Source organism: Podarcis bocagei (genome assembly GCF_964188305.1).
Source record: "Podarcis bocagei genome assembly, chromosome: Z".
NCBI classification, from domain to species: Eukaryota; Metazoa; Chordata; class Lepidosauria; order Squamata; family Lacertidae; genus Podarcis; species Podarcis bocagei.
This window is the reverse complement of record NC_138140.1, coordinates 35,793,125-35,814,387: the sequence shown is the minus strand read 5'-3', so window position 1 is coordinate 35,814,387 and position 21,263 is coordinate 35,793,125. Positions and strand designations below refer to the sequence as shown.

General features: G+C 44.2%; 1 protein-coding gene across 2 annotated transcripts in view; it reads left to right on the top strand.

Annotated features, from left to right (window-relative positions):
- The window catches only part of TNMD (tenomodulin), a 47,804-nt gene extending 26,986 nt beyond the window's left edge, over window positions 1-20,818 (top strand). For both annotated transcript variants that reach the window (XM_081179488.1, XM_081179487.1), the window contains exons 3-7: window positions 11,652-11,792; window positions 12,953-13,054; window positions 14,273-14,426; window positions 14,981-15,171; window positions 16,900-20,818. In XM_081179488.1, coding sequence (XP_081035614.1) covers window positions 11,661-11,792; window positions 12,953-13,054; window positions 14,273-14,426; window positions 14,981-15,171; window positions 16,900-17,109 — 789 coding nt within the window. In that variant the 5' untranslated portion in view covers window positions 11,652-11,660 and the 3' untranslated portion in view covers window positions 17,110-20,818. The remainder of the gene's footprint in view (window positions 1-11,651; window positions 11,793-12,952; window positions 13,055-14,272; window positions 14,427-14,980; window positions 15,172-16,899) is intronic.
- The last annotated feature ends 445 nt before the right edge of the window (window positions 20,819-21,263 follow it).

Below are 21,263 nucleotides of genomic sequence, written 5' to 3'. Positions count from 1 at the left end.
TTTGCTGCCAAGGAGTGTGGTGGAGTCTCCTTCTTTAAGCAGAGGCTTGACAACCATATGTCAGGAGTGCTCTGATGGTGTTTCCTGCTTGGCAGGGGGTTGGACTCGATGGCCCTTGTGGTCTCTTCCAACTCTATGATTCTATGATTCTATGATTCTAACCCTCTTCCTGAAACCCTGGAGACCAACTGCGAGTCAGTAGTCACATCCACACCATATATATGGAAAGCACGTGGCTTTTCCCAAAATAATCCTGGGAACTGTGGTTTATACCTTGCAGAACTACAAGTCCCAGCAGCCTTAGCAAATGACAGGATTCTTAGTGAGAAGCCGTGTGCTTTAAATGTAGGGTGCAGATATGACCAATGTTGACAGTACTGAGCTGGACAGCTGTCTAATTCGACATAAAGCAACTTCCTATCTTCACTGGGCTTGCAAATACAGTGGTACCTCGGGTTACATACACTTCAGGTTACAGACTCCGCTAACCCAGAAATATTACCTCGGGTTAAGAACTTTGCTTCAGGATGAGAACAGAAATTGTGCAGCAGGAGGCCCCATTAGCTAAAGTGATGCTTCAGGTTAAGAACAGTTTCAGGTTAAGAACGGACCTCTGGAACGAATTAAGCACTTAACCCGAGGTACCACTGTAGAGAGTTGACTGCAATAAGCCAAGTGTAACTGTTTGGTTACTTACAGTGTCATCCTCAGGTCCCGCACTCAGATGCATCCCAGAATGGTCTTTAAGTAGCATTCCTTTGTTTTAGTATACTGGCAGCAACCATTTTAGGCATGTCCAATACATGTCTGACCTCACACGTGCATCGCGCCAAACCCAGAAATGACCCGCAAATGTCACAAAAAGGGGTGTGGCAAGGTGTTTGCAGGCCTTTTCTGGAAGTACTGCAATACAGCCATACCTCGGGTTACAGACGCTTCAGGTTGCGTTTTTTCAGGTTACGGACGTGCCAGAACCCGGAAATACCAGAATGGGTTACTTCTGGGTTTCGGCAGTTGCACATGCGCAGAAGTGCCAAATCACAACCTGCACATGCGCAGACGCGGCGCTGCAGGTTGCGAACGTTGCAGGTTGCGAACGTGCCTCCCGCATGGATCATGTTCGCAACCCGAGCATCCACTGTACCAGGTTGATGCATGGAGTGGATGGAGCAAGCCCCTGTTCCACCACATCTTTTTCAATGGTGCCTTGGAACATAACCTTTGTGTTAATTGGGAGTTGTCTGCAATAACACCCTGCCTTTACTTTTAAATACTTAAGGAGATGGCAAGTGAAGTTTCTTTGCTAGCCACAATCTCGCAAGCAGCCCAACTCTGACAATGCTCTTAATGGAGGCTTCTGCCAGCCCGCCCGCTGCTTTCTTCATTGTCCGACATCTGCTTCCAATAAATAGCTGCTATTCAGAAGCTAGGTCTGCAGAAGACATTTTCATTCCAGACACATCAAAGCCCCAAAGTCTTTTGCCACGCAGCAGATACATATTAGAGCTCAGCTGAGAGCCCAGTTATTAGGGTCTGCTGCAAATTGACAGAGAGAGGCTGTTTTTTTTTGGGGGGGGGGGTCGTCTTCTGCTTCTGATTAATCCTGGAAGATCTTTCAGGATCCAGAAACAGGGTAATAAGCTTGCATAAACAAGCCTGCATAAACATTCTCAAATTTTGCCTACAATCTTTTTATTCCATCAAGGTAATGGGCTTGCAGCCCAGGCTAGGGGCATTTGGAACTCTAGACCTGAATAAAGTATCTCCTGCAATCACACATTCCAGGCTATATGATCCCCCCCCCCTTTCATTCACATGAAACCTCACACAAACCAGCCTTTATTGCCACGCGGAGAGAGGAGGCAAGGACAGCAGGGCCCCATCAAATTAACCTCTTACATAGCAAAAAGTCGGGCTGTGCATGCCCCACCCCAATTCAAATCGTGGCCCCGATTTTAAACTCAAGATTGGTCTTGATTCATTCCGGACTGATCTGGACCCAATCCAACGTGCCCTGAATCCGAACTGTAATCCAGAAAATACAGATCTCCGGAAATCCCATTAGTTTCCATCACAAATCCAGAACTGCCATAACTTCCTTGCCTTTTGACATCAGGGGATGAAATCTGGGGACATGGCTCCCCCACCAGACCCTCCAAATGTCTCTATTTTCCAGGGATGTCCCTGATTTAGAGAAGCCATTCCAGTTTCTGATTTGAACCCAGAAGGTCCTGCGTTTCCTTAGGATGTCCCTATTTTCATTGGAGAAATGTTGGAGGATATACCCCTGTAGAGGGAGCTAACACTGCCATTTTTTGGAGGGGTAGCCCCATGTGTTGTATTTTTTCAAAAGAAAGAAAGGTAATACTTTAAGGCAGGGGTCCTCAAACTACAGTCTGCGGCAAGATCCAGCCCACCAGGATCCTAAATCTGGCCTGCACAGCCATTTCAGAACCCAGCGCAAAGTCTGAGACTGGACTTTGTGCTGGGTTTATTTTATTTTATTTTTAAAATATTTTATTAGGTTTTCAAACATAAAATAGAAAATCACATATCAAACACACAAAATCCCTTCACCAAAGAAATAACAAACAGAAAAACAAATACAATTACACCAACAAACAATATAAAAGAAGAAAAAAGAAAAACACAACTGTTCATAACATTTTTTATATAACTAACTGGAGTTCCTCACATCTCCCTTACCCTGCGTTCTCTATAATAAAAATACCAGCAAATTATTACCTTGTTTCATTCCGTATTTTATACTTCTCAAATGTTATATTTCTAGACTTAAAGTGATTTTTGTCAATTAATTGTAACTTAGATTAAACATAATATTTCTTTAAGTTTCGATCTTTTCTTACATATCACTTAATTTTCTATGTCTCATAGTCAAGTTACTGGAACCATATTTTTCTGAATCGTGCAATTTTTTAACATTCATACAGCTTGTACTGTTTTTGTAGATAGTCTTTAAACTTTTTCCAATCCTCTTCCATTGTTTCTTCACCCAAATCTCGGATTCTGCCAGTCATTTCAGCCAGTTCCATGTAATCCATCAATTGCGTCTGCCACTCTTCCAGTGTGGGCAAATCTTGTGTCTTCCAATGCTTTGCAATAAGTATTCTTGCTGCTGTAGTCGCATACATAAAAAAAGTTCTGTCCTTCTTTAACACTTTCCGGCCGACAATGCCCAAGAGGAAGGCTTCTGGTTTCTTAGTAAAGGTATATTTAAATACCTTTTTTAACTCATTATAGATCATTTCCCAGAAGGCCTTCACTCTTGGACAAGTCCACCAGAGGTGAAAGAATGTCCTTCAGCCTCCTTACATTTCCAACATTTATTATCAGACAGGTGATATATTTTTGCGAGCTTGACTGGGGTCATGTACCACCTATACATCATTTTCATAATATTTTCCTTCAAGGCATTACATGCCGTGAATTTCATTCCGGTGGTCCATAACCTTTCCCAGTCCTCAAACATGATGTTATACCCAATATCCTGAGCCCATTTTATCATGGCTGATTTAACTGTCTCATCCTGAGTATTCCATTTAAGCAGCAAGTTATACATTCTTGAAAGTACCTTAGTCTTTGGTTCTAACAATTCTGTCTCTAATTTCGATTTTTCCACCTGGAATCCTATCTTTTTGTCCAAATTAAAAACCTCTTTAATTTGAGCGTAATGTAACCAATCTCGCACCTTATTCTTTAATTTCTCCAAGCTCTGCAACCTCCAATTGTCTCCGATTTTTTCTATTATTTCCCAATATTTCGGCCAACCGGCCTCCATATTGAGTCTTTTCCGGGCCTTAGCCTCCATTGGTGATAACCATCTTGGGGGTCTTATTTTCTAATAAGTCTTTGTATTTTGTCCAGACAGTAAATATTGATTTCCTGACAATATGGTTTTTGAACACTTTATGAACCTTTACCTTGTCGTACCACAAATATGCATGCCATCCAAAAGCATGGACTTTGTGCTGGGTTTACCTCAGCGCACAGGGACTGACTGAACAGGCAGCGAGGTCCTCAAGTCCGAGGCTGAGACGCCATGCTGGGTTTACCTCAGCGCACGGGGACTGACTGAACGGGCGGTGAGGTCCTCAAGTCCGAGGCTGAGACGCCATGCTGGGTTTACCTCAGCACACGGGGACTGACTGAACGGGCGGTGAGGTCCTCAAGTCTGAGGCTGAGACGCCATGCTGGGTTTACCTCAGCACACGGGGACTGACTGAACGGGCGGTGAGGTCCTCAAGTCCGAGGCTGAGACGCCATGCTGGGTTTACCTCAGCGCACGGGGACTGACTGAACGGGCGGTGAGGTCCTCAAGTCTGAGGCTGAGACGCCATGCTGGGTTTACCTCAGCACACGGGGACTGACTGAACGGGCGGTGAGGTCCTCAAGTCCGAGGCTGAGACGCCATGCTGGGTTTACCTCAGCGCACGGGGACTGACTGAACGGGCGGTGAGGTCCTCAAGTCCGAGGCTGAGACGCCATGCTGGGTTTACCTCAGCGCACGGGGACTGACTGAACGGGCGGTGAGGTCCTCAAGTCTGAGGCTGAGACGCCATGCTGGGTTTACCTCAGCACACGGGGACTGACTGAACGGGCGGTGAGGTCCTCAAGTCCGAGGCTGAGACGCCATGCTGGGTTTACCTCAGCGCACGGGGACTGACTGAACGGGCGGTGAGGTCCTCAAGTCCGAGGCTGAGACGCCATGCTGGGTTTACCTCAGCGCACGGGGACTGACTGAACGGGCGGTGAGGTCCTCAAGTCTGAGGCTGAGACGCCATGCTGGGTTTACCTCAGCACACGGGGACTGACTGAACGGGCGGTGAGGTCCTCAAGTCCGAGGCTGAGACGCCATGCTGGGTTTACCTCAGCGCACGGGGACTGACTGAACGGGCGGTGAGGTCCTCAAGTCCGAGGCTGAGACGCCACGCCTCAGGCTCTGCCTCAAGCTCATTCCCCAACCCCCTCATTCTGTCTCCCCCTCTGTCCCTTTGTCGCCTCTTCCCGGCCGTGCGCTGCCTCGCTGCCGCCTCTCGGTGCGCAAGCATTTCACACAACACACATGTCCCACTTGAAGTCAGCGGCAAATGCCTCTATCGGTTTCCACGGGGTCCTGAGTTTGAGTCCCACATTGGGCAAATGATTCCTGCATTGCAGGGGGTTGGACTAGATGACCCTTGTGTCCCTTCCAACTCTACAGTTCTATGATGCCACAAACAACAATTATTAGAAATAATGAGATAATGAAAGTATGTGCTATGAAACTAGGCTGTAGTCATGCTTGCTAGTTGGTGGCTGCTTAGCAAGCGAAAATAGTAACAGTGAGAAAAGCGCTATACAGTGGTACCTCAGGTTAAGAACTTATCATTCTGGAGGTCTGTTCTTAACCTGAAACTGTTCTTAACCTGAAGCACCACTTTAGCTTATGGGGCCTCCCACTGCTGCTGCGCCGCTGGAGCACGATTTCTGTTCTCATCCTGAAGCAAAGTTCTTAACCCGAGGTACTATTTCTGGGTTAGCGGAGTCTGTAACCTGAAGCATATGTAACCCGAGGTACCACTATAATCATAATAATGTAGCAGACTGTACAATGTATTCACAAGACACACAGAAGGCCTAGCAGACACAGTGCTAAATAAACCTTAGAGCCAAAATGTGGGGAGTGGGAGAGAATACTAAGACACAGACAAGAAAACCTTTTTTTTTAAAGGACAGGGCTGGGATTTATTGGGAAAGGATATTAAACAAACACAAGCTGAACAAATGCCACCTAACTCAACCAAATTCTTTCCACAGAGGCAGAACTTAACAAAAGAGCAGCATTTTAAGACTTTGCCACCCTCCCCCTCCTCAAGCAATGTAATTAATTGTTGTGGGCGGGCACAATAGCATTCTAGCCCCGCAGCTTTCATTAAGCAGCACTAATCAGCAATCCCACATGTGCATAATGTCACCAATAATTATACACCCTACAGCATTTTTAAAATGCATACAGATACATAGGGATGAGGTGTTTTAAATAACTACGGCGCACCTCTCTCCTCTCACTCCCCTCTGTCCCTGTGATATCAGGAAACAACTATTCGTCCAGCCATCCGAAGCAACTTCCAGGATAAACAAACTTGCACCAGGGCTGGATTTCTAATGCAATGCCAATTTTTGCAAACCCAAATAAAGACAAGAAGCAAAACATCTTGAAAAGAAAACAACTTCCATCCTTGTTTCAACAAGCAAGCGTACATGAAAAGACCATAGCTGTCAAGCGTCCCTTATTTGGCGGGAAAGTCCCTTATCCCAGCGCCATGTCCCATTGCTGTCCCTTATTGATGATGTCCCTTAAATAAGCTACTGAAGGTAATGGGGCCCTTTATATGTCCAGCTGTGCTTTGTCAACAACAAATTGTTGCTGTTTTTTGTGTTGAATATATGCTATATGGTAATTTATGGACCTAATAGGTATCTAAAGCCATTTGCACGCAACAAAATATGTATTTTATCAAAGTAATTGCTCATCCCTTATTTTGGCTGCTGATCCCTTATTTTCAAGGCTGCTGGTCCCTTATTTTCAAATCTGTAAGTTGACAGCTATGGAAAAGACCCTGGACTCTCTTTTGGGGGCCAAAAGCTCCCATGTTTGTCATTGCCCTGTTTGTCATAGCATCGTCTTAGCCTGCTGACAGAGCACAGACCTTTGATCTTTAACTCCAAGTTTACTTAAGATGCCAGTGGCACCTTAAAGGTAGGGCTTGAGGGCAGATGTCTCAGCAAAATGAGCAGGAGGGCTCTGAAACAACAGCAGGGGCGTGCTTGGCAAATTTTGGAATAAGTGACTTGATGGTACTGTCTTAAAAGGGCTGCAGGTATAGTAGGACAACTGAGCCCAGAGTCCTACCTAATACCCTGTAGCTTTGTTCTCCCTCCAATATTTGTGCGGAAGGTGAACAACAACAGATCATAAATGGAAAGAGCTGCTATGAATCAGAGCATTCTGAAATGCAAAGTGGCTCTCGCTTGCAGACTCGGTGGCGCCTGATCAATTGATGAGAACGAACAATGAGCTATTCCAAGTATCTGGAATAAGAGTCACAACACCCACCTGCCAGAATGAGAATTAGAGACTTCACCATACTCTTCTCAGCACCTGCTAAAAACATTTTTGTTGAGGCAAGCCTACCTAGACATGTAGAATGTTGATGCGGGTTTTACTCTGTGTTGTGTGTTTTTTAGCTTATCGTTGATTTTAATGATTTTTGAATGTCTTAAATATTCGTTATGAACTTTTTTGACTGGGCATTTTACTTTTTTATTCTTTTTGTAAACTGCCTTGAGGATTTGTTTGTTTTTTACAATCAAGCGATGTATAATTTTTGTGAAATAGATAAAATAAACCAGATTTTTCATGGAGGCTCAGCACAAGGGGAGCCAGAAGGCAACAGTTTGAGGAAATATGAGACCCAAGAAAATTTGGGAGATGGGTAAAGGCAGGTCAGGTGCCATTATGGATGTGGTGATGCCCCACCAACTCCAGTAAAACCTGCTCAACCTGAACATCTGTAAACAGAAACACACCACAAGAGCCTCTCTCTCTCTCTCTCTCTCTCTCTCTCTCTCTCTCCCCCCCCCCCCCCTCTCCTCTCCTCTAGAGGAAACTAACACCATAAATGAATTTCCTGTGGCATAGAGTAGGAAAAAGATGAAACGGTACCACAAGGGCTTTTTTTCCAGAACATCTGAACCTTATTATAAGAGGACATTTATTGAAAAGGTAAAATGCAAATTTAACAAACCAACAAACAAATAATAAATGAGATTTTTGCTAACTACAGAGGAATAGCAATTTTAGGAGACTTGTAATCTCTTTGACATTTCTCATCATTAATCCTACCCTCTGATTTAGAACTTTGCATGAGGTCTCTCTCTCTCTCTTTAAGAAATAGCTTCAGATGTGGACACTGCCAAAGTCATTAGAAAAAAAAACCATTCCATGTGTAAAGACTGGAATTTCAAGATCCTTTCCCAAATTTTCTTCAGATGCCACTGCAAGTAATCTGAAGCACAGCTTGTTCCTGGAGGATGCCTGGCACGTTCTTCCTTTCCAAGACCTCACCTTAAACTTTCCATACTGCAAAAATCCATTTTCCTAATGTGCTCAGGTTAATATTGCTATGGTTTTGTCCAAAATAACTTTTGGTTTCCCACGAGAGAACCTTCATGCTTACAGTGGTAACGGTCCTGCCACATGAACGGGCAAGTCACCTGCGTGGTTGGTGTCTGAGATGAGTGCTTGGCACTTTCTGAGAGAGAAACAGTTGTTGCCAGTACGGATGGGGTAGAAACTCAACTTTGTCCACACCTGAATGCACTTTTCAAATCAACAGGCAAACTGAATCACAATTATCCTTTGACATCAGCAACATGCTGAATTTGGTGTTGTAGTTCTCCAACCAAACGATATGTACAAAAATGCATACTTTTAAAAATCAACATACAACTGTGCATTATATTGAGGAAAACGGCTTGCAAAGATGTGTACATTGGTCAAATCTTCATACCCAAAAAGTGCCATATTGGAAGAAATAAGAAAACACTGATAATTTTTTTTGAGGATTTTTTTTTCCAATCCACGAATTGATGCAGAAATGTGGATTACAGAATTTAAGACTGGAAAAATGAGAAACTGACACTGAAATTGAGAATTCTGCCCATTCGTAGTTACCTCTTTGAGCATGGCTTTAGAAGTTGTCTTGGCTCTTTTACCGCATGCAGTTTCCCTCATTTAAACCTTCCATCTCCCAAAGCTGCTATTGTCTCCTGCTCCCAATGGGCTCAAGGTATTTTCCCCAAGGTGCAGTGCAAAAGAACTATGACCTTGGAGAAGCATCCACCATTCTCCCATTGGTGTCCTACTCATATATTTGTAAACAGAATTGTTGCTGCTTTTGCTGTTGTTGCAAAGATATAACTAGATGCCCAAGTGCAAAAGAAAGCAGGGCAGAGCACCAGTACCAAATTCAATCTCCTTGTCATACCTGGCAATGCTGGGATGTCCCATGCCTAAATTCTTGTACAGCCACTGCCAATCATTGTACACAACATTAAGGCAGATAGACCAAAGACTTTGTATAAGGCCTATGTTCCTTCTTATGTTCCAGCATCTTTAATAGTTGTGCAGAAAATCCCAGCAGGTATAGCTTGCATAGGAAGTCACATCTGCTGAAACTCCCTTTTCTTTTTTATTATTTCTTTTTTATAATCATATTTATTAAAATTTCCAATAATGACAGAATAGAAAAAACAGAAAAAATAAAGAAAAGAAAGAAACAGAAAGACCAATTTTAAACCCTTATTTTCATAACCTTCTTTCTGGGACTCCCTCCTTCCCCTCCCGACTGTATTCCCCTTTCCCTAAGTTGGTTCCACAAGTTCTCATTCCCAATTTAAACCTAATATGTTGTGCCTATTAGCCAATTTAAATTACAATCTAAACATCACTCCTCATCTTTAACAAAATAGAAAAGAAAAGTTTTTTTCCCCCAAGATCTACCCCGTTTCCTTCCACGAATTCCCCCTTTTTTTCCAAAACATATTAAATCAAAATACCAAAGTTATATAGAAAGATAAAAGATAGAAGATAGAAGAAGATTCAAAAAGTTGGTTACATAGCCTTTGGATTCTAGAGTTCCCCCTCCCTTCCCCGGTTTAGATTCCCCATGTCCATCAGTCTGTATGTTGTCGGCCTGGAGGTCTCAAGTCCACAGCCACATTTTCCTCAATCCATCTTGCCGGTTTTCTTTAAATTTGCTTGTTTTGATGCTGTTTAACTTCAAAAATCCAGTCTAATAGAGGCCTTTAATTTCCTTTGGTCATAGTTGCTCCTCCCATTGTTCTTTCCGTGGCGTAGTTGGTCCTTTGCTATTTTATTTCTTACTTTCTCAGGTTTCTATCTTGTTCAGCTGCAAAACCATTCTTATTCCGAAATCTAGTATCTCTACAGAGGTTTGTTATTCAGGAACAAAAACTTACGTCCAGTTCCTACCTTGCTTCAACAGAAAAATTCTATTGTGTTGTCACCTCTGTAGACAAAACAATATTTCAGTTCAGCTGCTTTCCCAGGAGATAAGTCCTGTGCCCATCCCAGAGTAGTTTTCCACATACGCCACTTGTAATGTCCCAAAGCCCCTCTAGGGGGGTTGCAGTAACTTTGTATCCTCTAATCCAAAAGTCAAGTTGTTGTTTCTTTTTCCCCCCGACATTTTGTATCCATATTTATGTCCAATTGTAGCAAAATTTACCAGCAAAATACTTATAACAAAGTCCTCTTTATGTTCTCAAGATTTGACAGCTACTTTGACAGCTGTCAAATTCTCCATCTCTCTCCGCCAGATTCTCCGAATCGCCCCGGTTCCCAGAGGGGGGTTGCCTTTTCCCTCTCACCCTCGACTTTTCTCCTCCAGCACAATTCTTGTAATATCCCATCGTGGAATTGATATTTTTTGTCAGCAATAAGCTTCTAAATCGATCTTGGTTTCTCAGTCCTTGTTTTAGCATGTTTACAATCAGGGAGGGGACTGACTTCCTTTTTAGATCCCCCCCGCTCGTGCCGAATCCGAAAAAAAATTCCTTTTTTTCTCCTTTTATACCCGGTTACCCAATTACTCACGGGTTGTTGTTAAATAGCCGAATTTTCAATGGAAGAAGCCAGCGCTCTCTGACGAATGGCATGCGGCTGCGCTCGGCAGGGGAAGCGATAGACTCACAGCACCACGCCGCTCCCCGGCACCCGATCCGTAGCCTTTAAAAAGGCTCCTTCACGAGTCGGGAGGGCGCTAACGGTACCAGCCGAGTCCCCATGTCCACGGGCTCCGTGCCTGTGGTTTTTAAGGGTCCCCGCGTCGCCGGCGCGGTAGGACCCAGCCCCTGCCGAGCAGACTCCCTCTGGAGCTCGGAGGGAGTCCGCCATTCGGCGATGGCGCCAACCCAGAAGTCCTGCTGAAACTCCCTTTTCTACACAACTATTAAAGGTGCAGAAACCCTGCCCTCTTTTGCAGTAGGGTATCCTTGCCGATTGGAAGGTCAGCAGTTTGAATCCCCGCGACGGGGTGAGCTCCCGTTGTTTGGTCCCAGCTCCTGCCAACCTAGCAGTTCGAAAGCATACCAGTGCAAGTAGATAAATAGGTACCGCTCCAGTGGAAAGGTAAATGGCGTTTCTGTGCGCTGCTCTGGTTCGCCAGAAGCTGCTTAGTCATGCTGGCCACATGACCCGGAAGCTGTCTGCGGACGAACACCGGCTCCCTCGGCCTACAGAGCAAGATGAACATGCAACCCCAGAGTTGTCCGCGACTGGACCTAACGGTCAAGGGTACCTTTACTCTTAACCGTAAGGCTCCAGTTTTCTCTCATCCAAAGTAAAAATAAACAGGGTATCTCTGCCTGCCCTGGAATATCTGAACACTGAGGACTAAGTGAGGGCTTGTAACAGGTTACATTGGCAGAGATATTTCAAGAACCAAACTAGCAAGCTGGCTAGCAGGAAATGCTCGCTTGTTTGCAAAGGACATCCTAGGTCTTTGGGAAACACAGCCATTACTCCTTCTGCATTTCTCCTCCCTCTCCCTACTTTGTCATTACAGATCTATGACATGGAGCACACATTTTTCAGCAAAGGAGAGAAGCAGAAGATATTGATGAAGATAGATCCTCTAACCAGGACAGAGATCTTTCAAACTGGAAAGGGCAACAAGGAGGTTCTGGAAATACATGACTTCAAAAATGTATGTACTGTCATTTCTGCCCGATTGTGGTAGATCAAACATAACAGTGTACCGAGTGAGGCATTTTCACTTTCTGCGGCGCCCATTAGGGACATATTGTGGAGTTATTCCTGAAGTGTACATGCACCTCTAAAAAAACTCACTGGGTCTGCACACTGAAAGCCAATTGTTATAAACAGTTCAATGAACATCCCATGATTTAACGACTATGGTATACTGATAGTGAACTCACATGAATTGAGTCCCAACCAAAAATAAGGTAGTGGAGAATCACTCTGTATTAAGTACATATACAAGAGTGTGTGATTAATAAAAATAAAAGCCTGACAACCACATATGAGCTTTTAGGACCTAGAGAATGTTGAGGTATTGGAGGAGGGAGAAACTTGGGGAGGGGGGGAGAGAATTGACCTGATCAAGCCCAGAAGAGCTTGTAGAGATGTGTGCCATGAGGTTTTTGTTAAATTCCCCTTCCTTCAGTATACAAGGATGCAGCCTCCCCAGGCTGAGACTAAAATATCACATTGTTGTACGTCCCACTTGCAGTAATAACGAAGCATTTATATAGAGTACTCGTTTGGAGTTTCCAAAGCACTTCACATATTTTCTAGAGACACATCTTTACCATTGCAAGACTGGGAAAACTTGAACTTTTGCACATGAACTATAAGCCTGTAAAGTAGTTGAGTATTGCAAGAGGGAGGCAGACTAGATCTGATTGATTGTCAGACAAACCAATCAGTGAGATTACTGCATAAGTGGGATTTGAACCCAGGGCTTCCTGACTTCTAGCTCAGGAATCTTAGCCATTATGCAATGAAAGTTTGCAAAGGGGGGGGGGACAGGAGCAGGGGAAGGAGGTGCTCATCAGGATGTGCTATTGCCCTGTGAAAACATAGAATAGAAACCACACAATAAAAATATTCTTTGTTTCATATTGCTTTTATTTTTTATATATTCATTGCAGGGAAAGAACCACATACTATGGCCAGTATTTAAATGCTGCCTAGACTTTTGGCCCCATCAATAAAATCCAGCGCTCACCTTGTTGAAATATCAAATGGTGTATCTTACCCTGAATTAAACTATACCCATACAATGACTGCAGGACTTTATGCATTTAGTTCTCTTCACCAGACTTTTTTTTCCTGCTCCACTAGGGAATAACAGGCATCTTTTTTGTGGGAGACCCAAAGTGCTTCATCCGAAACCAGATTAAAGGGATTCCTGAAACATCCAACGTGGACATGGAGGAGCTGGAAGTATGCAAAAATGAATAACTCCCTGAATTAAATAAGACCCAGGACAGCCAGAGATTTATAACAGCATGGAAAGTACAGACCGAGAGTAATCCCATTAGCTTTTAAATTTCTCACAGACCAGGCAGATATACTCACAGCATATGTTAAATGCCAAACAGGGGCCTAACTAAAGCAGTCCAGATGGAATTAGTTCCAGAGAGGAAACTGGTCCAGCTAAACCAGTGGCAGAACTGAAGGGCTAAATGAAATATTTTAACCCAAATTCCACAGCTTGTCAAAATAGTTAAGATGCATAGAAACAGAGGAATCTGCCTTATACTGAGTCAGAGCATTGGTCCATCTCACTCAGGGGTTGGCAACCTAAGGCCCATGGGCCACAAGCAGCCCACGGGGGTCATTTAACCGAGCCGCTCCTGAGCTGAGCCCCCCGCTCGGTGAGTCCCCACATGCTGCACTAAACTGACACAGCGCAGCGTGGGGACTCGCTTCCACGGTGCCGGAAATCATGTCTGCACAGACACCAGAAATCGCTGATGCACACGCTCACATGCGCATGCAATCCGGCCCATGGAGGGCTCTCTGGTGGAGTGCACCAGCCCAGGTGAGGTAAACCTTGCCACCCCTGATTCTAGCTCATTTTTGTTGTCCCTGATTGGCAGCATCTCTCCAGGGTTTCAGGCAGCGTTCTTTCTTAGCCTTCTCAGGAGATTCCAAAGACTGAATCTGGGACCTTCTTCATGGGACCAGTTTGATTCCGAATGGTGTATTAAAGAAGCCCTCCTTTTAGGAGAGAGGCTACATTTTTAGCCGTGATGGGAATAATGAGGCCTCCAAGTATAAGGTTTATAAGGTTTCCTGGATTTATAAGGTTTCCTGGAGGGATCTAGTTGCCCACTGTGGGATATAGATATGCATTTCATTCAGGCAGCTTCCTCTCCTGTCCATTATGTCTGGGCAAAGTGGAAGGCGGAACACTGAGTGGCAACTTTATCTGAGCAACCTGCAAAGCTGCAAAGAGGATGCCAGTGCAGTATCTTGGACACAAATCAAGAAAACACCAATATGATTGTTGTTTTTTTAGTAAAGAGTGAGGTGTGCCTCCAGTTTTAGTCCCAAATAATAGTGCCCCGGATATGAAATGTATGGGAAATACAGCTCTATGAAATTGTTCCTCTAAGTTAACAAATGAAGAAGACATTTTTTAAAAATTTCTCGCAGGATGAGGAAATTACAGATACCTATTTCGAGCAGTCTGTAGTCTGGATTCCAGGGGAGAAGCCTATTGAAAATAAAGATTTCCTGAAAGGTTCCAAGATCTTTGAGCTCTGCAAAAATGTGACTGTATACTGGATCCACCCGACTTTATTAAGAGGTAAGGCCACTTATTCTTCTCCTCTTTGTAGCATGTTGACGAACCTGCAGCCTACCAGTGCAGATAAAGACACCCTTCTTTGGCCCAGAGTAAAACTGAATTCAGACATACTGACGTCAACTGCAGTATGGTTGGTCATGTTTTTACCCTGTGCAAAGCTCACCTGTGTTTCCTTATCAGCTTCTGTGTGTTCCGGGGGGGGGGGGGGAGAGAGAAGAATCTTTCGCAACTTGAAAAGGAGACATCGCTGAAATACAGAGCTAGCTTATGGTTGCAGCATACTAGAGTCCTGTAGTGGTGGTGTTCAGACACTGGTTTTCTGTGATCTGGAACAGGCATTAAAATAGGTTCGCCATATATATTTTTTAAAAAGTAAAAATCCAGACACATAAGTTGCCATTTAAGCACAGTTTTGTATGATCTGTCAATGATAGTTTGTCAAGGTGCTCTTATGCATGAATTAGCACACAACTGGTTCCAGCGGTAAGCCATAAACCACTTTAATTTCCACCAGAAAAATAATTCATGGTGACTCGTTTGTCTCTGCCTCTTAGAGCCAGAACTTCTTGACTTTGAAAATGAAGATCAGGAGGAGGAGGAAGAGGATCCGATTCTGAGAGACAAGCAAGACTGGGCTAGACATCAGGAGGAAAAGGAAGAGCAACACTTGGCTAAGGATGCAAGACCAAGTACCAAACGTCAGGCCCGGCAGCTCACAGAAGAGGATTTCCCTGTGAATGATTACGTAAGTCAGGAGCAGCCAACCTTTTGAGGCTCATGGGCATATTTAGAATTTTAAGATAGTGCTGTGGGCAGCGGTCACAAAGTAATAATAATAATAATAATAATAATAATAATAATAATAATAATAATAATAATAATAATAATAATAATTTATTTATACCCCGCCCATCTGGCTGGGCTTCCCCAGCCACTCTGGGCGGCTTCCAAAAGAATATTAAAATACTATAATACATCAAACATTAAAAGCTTCCCGAAACAGGGCTGCCTTCAGATGTCTTCTAAAAGCCTGGTAGTTGTTGTTCTCTTTGACATCTGGTGGGAGGGTGTTCCACAGGGAAGGCGCCACTACCGAGAAGGCCCTCTGCCTGGTTCCCTGTAACTTGGCTTCTCGCAGTGAGGGAACTGCCAGAAGGCCCTCGGTGCTGGACCTCAGTGTCCGGGTAGAACGATGGGGGTGGAGACGCTCCTTCAGATATACTGGACCAAGGCCGTTTAGGGCTTTAAAGGTCAGCACCAACACTTTGAATTGTGCTCGGAAACGTACTGGGAGCCAATGTAGGTTTTTCAAGACCGGTGTTATGTGGTATCTGCGGCCGCTCCCAGTCACCAGTCTAGCTGCTGCATTCTGGATTAGTTGTAGTTTCCGGGTCACCTTCAAAGGTAGCCCCACGTAGAGTTGCCTGGGGAACACGTGGTATGAAGTAACACTAAATGGCTGCCACATCTAAATGAGAGGGAAGGGACAGGACCACAGTGATCTCATCACCATTATTTTTTTAGAGGCACCAATATTAGCCACCACAAAAGCTTGGTCACAGAAGGAAAGCTCTTTGCAGCTCTCTTCTGTCCAGAATGGAAAGAAGGGTGGGTGTCTAATCCCTGTATCCAATGATGAGGACATGTTCAGTACAGGAGAGGCTGAGCCAGTGCAAACAGGAACTGAGCAGGAAGGACCAACCGTCCCTTGTGCATTGTGGATTTTTGAGGGGGTGTTTACTGAGACCATTCAAGAGTGCCATAAGAAGTACTAGTGAGCACAATGGGTCTTGTTGGTGATCCCTGACTTAACTCTTTGGGATCAAGCCATTTTCATCACTGAGCTCTGGGACTGAACTTCTTGAGGAGGAAACATTGAGGAAGCAACTCAAGGATGGGGAACCTGTGTTATCCCAGGTGTTGCTAGACTATTGACTTATTAAATTTATATACAGCCACACAACATAGGTCTCTGTGCACTCTGCTTTACCAGAAAAAAGGCATTAAATGCTATGGGTTAGGGATGGAGGAGAAATTAAACTCAATTTGCATTTAAAGGCAGACCTGCATAGTGGCACTTTTTGAACCAAAGCACAGCCCTCCTCTGAAATCTGCACCCCTTCAAATGTTGTAATTCAAATCTCCAGCCACATAATGTCTACAAAAATGTATATACTAGGGTAAAGTGTGCATGAAAATGCATATGTTAGCAAAAATAACAGTAAAAATGTGGTATGTATTGGGGATGGGTTTTCATTTGGCCTTTAAAAAAAAATTGCAAACAGATGTGGAAATGCGATAAAACTGAATTTAAGATTGGAGAAATGAGGCACGGAATTTAAGAGACTTGCCCATCACTAACGATGGCCCCTTCCCAGATATGTCTGCCCTTTCTTCCTTCTGTACAAATGAGATTGATTTCCTGCCTTTTTTTGCCCTCCTTGTTTGCCCTCCTTTTTGCCCTCCCTTTCAGTCAGAGAACGGACTGGAGTTCCATCCCCTGTGGGACGAGAGAGGATACTGCTGTGCCCAGTGCCGCCGTGCCCATCGATACTGCCAGAGGGTGTGTGAGCCTCTCCTAGGGTATTACCCCTACCCTTACTGTTACCAAGGAGGGAGGGTCATCTGCCGTGTAATCATGCCATGCAACTGGTGGGTAGCGCGGATGCTGGGGCGAGTGTAAGCACACCCGGCCCCCCAAAAGATAACTCCTGATATACTGCAGTGTCCAAGCGCCACCCAGGGAATTCCCTATGGGGTGCACTTGTGTGCTACCAACACTCTATCTAGTTCAGGGGTCCCCAAACTATTGTCCAAGAGCTTCATCCAGGTAGACCATGGCATGACTGTAAAAATACAACTAAAAATCATACAGCATTTGCATCATGCAACCCAATGGCTGAAACAGGCAGAAGAATGATTAGGGTGTCCACAATAATTTTCAAAGTTGTTCATGGGGGTGGGGGGAGTTTGGGAAACACTGCTCTAGTTGCTATTACTGCAGTTCAGTAGGCACCTCTGAGACAGTCACCCTGAGACCAGTGGGGATTGGTAATGCCCATCATCAAAAGGCCACCACAAAATGTCCCAACTTTGCTGGTCGGACATCAAGGAGCAACTTGGGTAGCTAGTGTGGTGTGTGTGTGTGTGTGGATGGGGGGTGCCTTCAAAATGTGTTAAGAAACCCATTTATTGAAGTACTTCTGAAAATGTATTGTTGCCAGTTTGTTTCCAGTGAAGCAGACCTGCAGCTTACATGGGGGTTAGTGCATAAAGCCAAAATTTAAAATAGTCAAGACCATGGGTAGGCAAACCAAGGCGTGTTTTTACATGAGTAGAATGTGCCCTTTTATTTAAAATGCACCTCTGGGTTATTTGTCGGGCCTGCCTGGTGTTTTTACATGAGTAGAATGTGTGCTTTTATTTAAAATCTGGGTTATTTGTGGGGCATAGGAATTCATTCATTCATTTATTAAATTAAATGGACTATATTTTTCAAAATATAGTCCAGCCCCCCCACAAGGTCTGAGGGACAGTGGACCAGCCCACTGCTGAAAAAGTTTGCTGACCCCTGGTCAAGACCCATTGGGTGCAATGGTGGGTGGGATTGCCAAGGTTTCCACACACACACACGCCACCCCCAGATGCCCGCCCCCTTTGCATTGTATTTTTTTTAAAAAAAATTGCATAAAGCTGAATGCGCACAAATTAAATGTGCGTAAATTGTGGGTCTACCGTATAATCACCATCCTTGGAGCTGTGTAACTGTTCTTGCCACATCCAGCTTTCTAATATATATATAATTACATAGCAGGACTCTGGGTTGTATCTGATGTCAGTTCTACTCATGTTAACTTAGGTTAACGTAGTGCCACTAATTTCAGTGGGTTTACTCTGAGTAGGATTGAGTTGGAGACAAACCACTGATTCTGCCCAACATTCTGGGGATCCAGTGAGAGCAGACCAGGTTAGGGAACCTGTTGCCTTCCATATGTTACTGCACTCCAGCTTCCATTAGTCCCAGGTGGCCTGGCCTCCATGGGCGAGCATAATGGGAGATGGAGTCCCAACAACATCTGGAGAGCCGCAGGCTCCCCATCCCTGGAGTGGGCAGATAATCAGAGCCTGCTGTAAGGCAGATTTCTGTGTTCAGAGAAAATGATCATTTCCTATTTCCTGTAGGAGATAGTAAATGACTGTTGCTTTGGATGAAGAGTGATTATATTTACACATTTCCCTGAGTGCTTCAGCAAAAGAAGGATTTTTCAGAGCCTTTGGAGTGGTTCACTTTTGGAATTGCTGTTTCCCTTATTTTATTTTGCTGTGCGGGGGCCAACATTCTTCTCTTCCCACACCAGAAACCCCGCCCACCAGAAACCTCTTGCACACATACCAATCAGCATCCTGTACGGTGTTTACTGGCAACAGGTTGAACCAATCCAGTGACTACTTCTTTTGCTTAGGCTGCAAAGTTGTCTCGTCTGAAGGCATCTTTGTAGATGCACAGCCTATGTAACTTCCCTGCACACATTCATGTTCCAACTCTCTTCTCCCAGCTGATTGCCAAAGTGACTGGTGTAACTGTGCTAGAGCAGCACAGCCAAAGCCACTCTAAGGTGCCACAGCTAGATGCCCCAAACCCTAAAGCAGAACTCTTTTCTGACCGGTTGCAAAATTTTACAGGAAAAGATAAATGTATTTTTTTAAATAAATAAGTAAAAAACCAATCACAATTAATTAGACCCACTCCAGTTTTCCCAGCCTCTCACTTAGCTAGAGTCCCATGCTGTGGCTTCATGAAGGAGAAAACACAATCATTTTCCACTCTAGCAGCCTGCTAAACAGCCACACGAGGGCAGTCCTTTGAAAGAAATTTCTTGTCTATATCTAAATTATAGAATCATACAATTAGAGAGTTGGGAAGCACCCAAGGAGTCATCTAGTCCAATTCCTGGAATGCAGGTATGACAGCTACATAGTCCCTGACAGATGGCCATCCAAACTCTGCTTAAAAAGCTCCAGGGAAGGAAAGTCCACCACAGTCTCACTGTCAAACAACTCTTGTTGCCAAAAAGTTCTGCCGCTTTCTTGTCATTTGAATCCACTGTTTCGAGTTCTGCCCTTTGGGGGCAGCAGTAAACAAGCTTGTGCCACGTGACAGCTCTTCAGATATAATTTCAGAAGCAAAGCAAGCCCAACCACATTATAGCTTTGGCTCAATCCTCCCACAAGTTCCTCATTGCAGTACAGTCCAGAGTTTGGAATGAACTAGTCCAGTTTAACAAAGTTCACCGAATTAGTCCAAGATTTCTCAACTGTACCTGAATGTAGTTCTCATAACCGCCAGGTAAACTACGGTAAATTTGTTTCCCAATGAAACTTCAGTTTCAAGTTCATCTCCTTTTACACTTTAGAATCTTTGGGCCTTTGAGCTTAAAGACTAAAATTGTCGGTGGCGGGGGGGGGGGGGGGGGCAATTAAGCCATTCACATTCCACCATGTGTGTGCTTTGATGTTTTCTCAGTCTTCTTGAGTATATCTTACACTTCAGCATAGCAGCTTCTAATATTCCAAATGTTGAAGAAATGTTGCTGAGGATCTTTTGGATGAGTTTGAACTGTGAACTGGACACACGTGAACTGGAATTAGCTCCTGTGGGGACATGCCAAACTAGCTCTTTCATAATGTTTTCAGTCATTGGAACATAAATGAAAAGGGATGTCTTTCTGCAGGATAGCATCAAAGCCATGCATCCCTTTAGAGATGGGGCATCAGATATGCAGCCCTCCATCATGGGAAAGGTGTCTCTGCATCTCTCATTTCTTAACCTACAGGGCTGCCCATTTTACTATTGCTTTTTTAAAGGAGTGGGTGGGTAATAGTGCAATTTAGAAGCTTCTTTTTATCTTTTCGGAAGCTCGTCTGCTTGCAACCTTAGGAGATGCATTTTAGTTGAATCCAGTCACTGTCAAGGTGTGTGCGGGTGCTACATAAAGTTTATCTGAATTTCCAGCAGAGATATGAGAAAAGAGAGATTTATTATTACAGTGGTACCTCTGGATGTAACATGCAACTGCGCGGGTCGCGTTTCGCCGCTTCCGCTCGTGACGTCATTTTGAGCATCTGTGCATGCGTGAGCGGCGAAACCCGGAAGTAACGCACTCCGTTACTTCCAGGTCGCCGCGGAGCGCAACCCCAAAATGCTTAACTTGAAGTGTATTCATCCCGAGGTATGACTATTATTTTATTTGCCCCCATGGCTCGTTGTAGAGGTGCAAGTCTCACTGTAAAGGCTAGATAGCACTGTGTCAGATTTCAGTTTGAGAAGTACCTCCAAATCACTTTTTTTTTTAAGGCCACTAGGTTAGGGTTGCCATATTCCCCAAAGTGAAAATCCACATTACCAGTTGTTTTGCTCACTGGGCAGGAGGTGGGGGGAAGAGCTGCTTCTCCCTAATGCAATATGTTGGCATTTTACACAAATGTGTGACTACGGGGGGGGGGGTCCCTTAAATAAATAAATAAATAAATGGTCTATAAAGGCCCAACAAGATTTTCTGTGACTCCCCTTGAAGGCTAAGCAAGGAAGCTTATTGTACAACAAAAGTTATTTTAAGGTGCTGTTTTACTCTTGGTTCTATACAGACCTCAGATTACTGGCGCTACCTAGCTGCTCAGGTTTAGCCATTTATTATTATTATTACTACTAACTCCACGTTAGCTGGATTGCTACCAAGTTAAGCCTTATTTTGATATGTTATTCTGTGTTTAGCTTCATCTATTGCTTACTTTTAGTTAACATGTAAAGAATATGACCGGTGACAGGAGGCAAATATT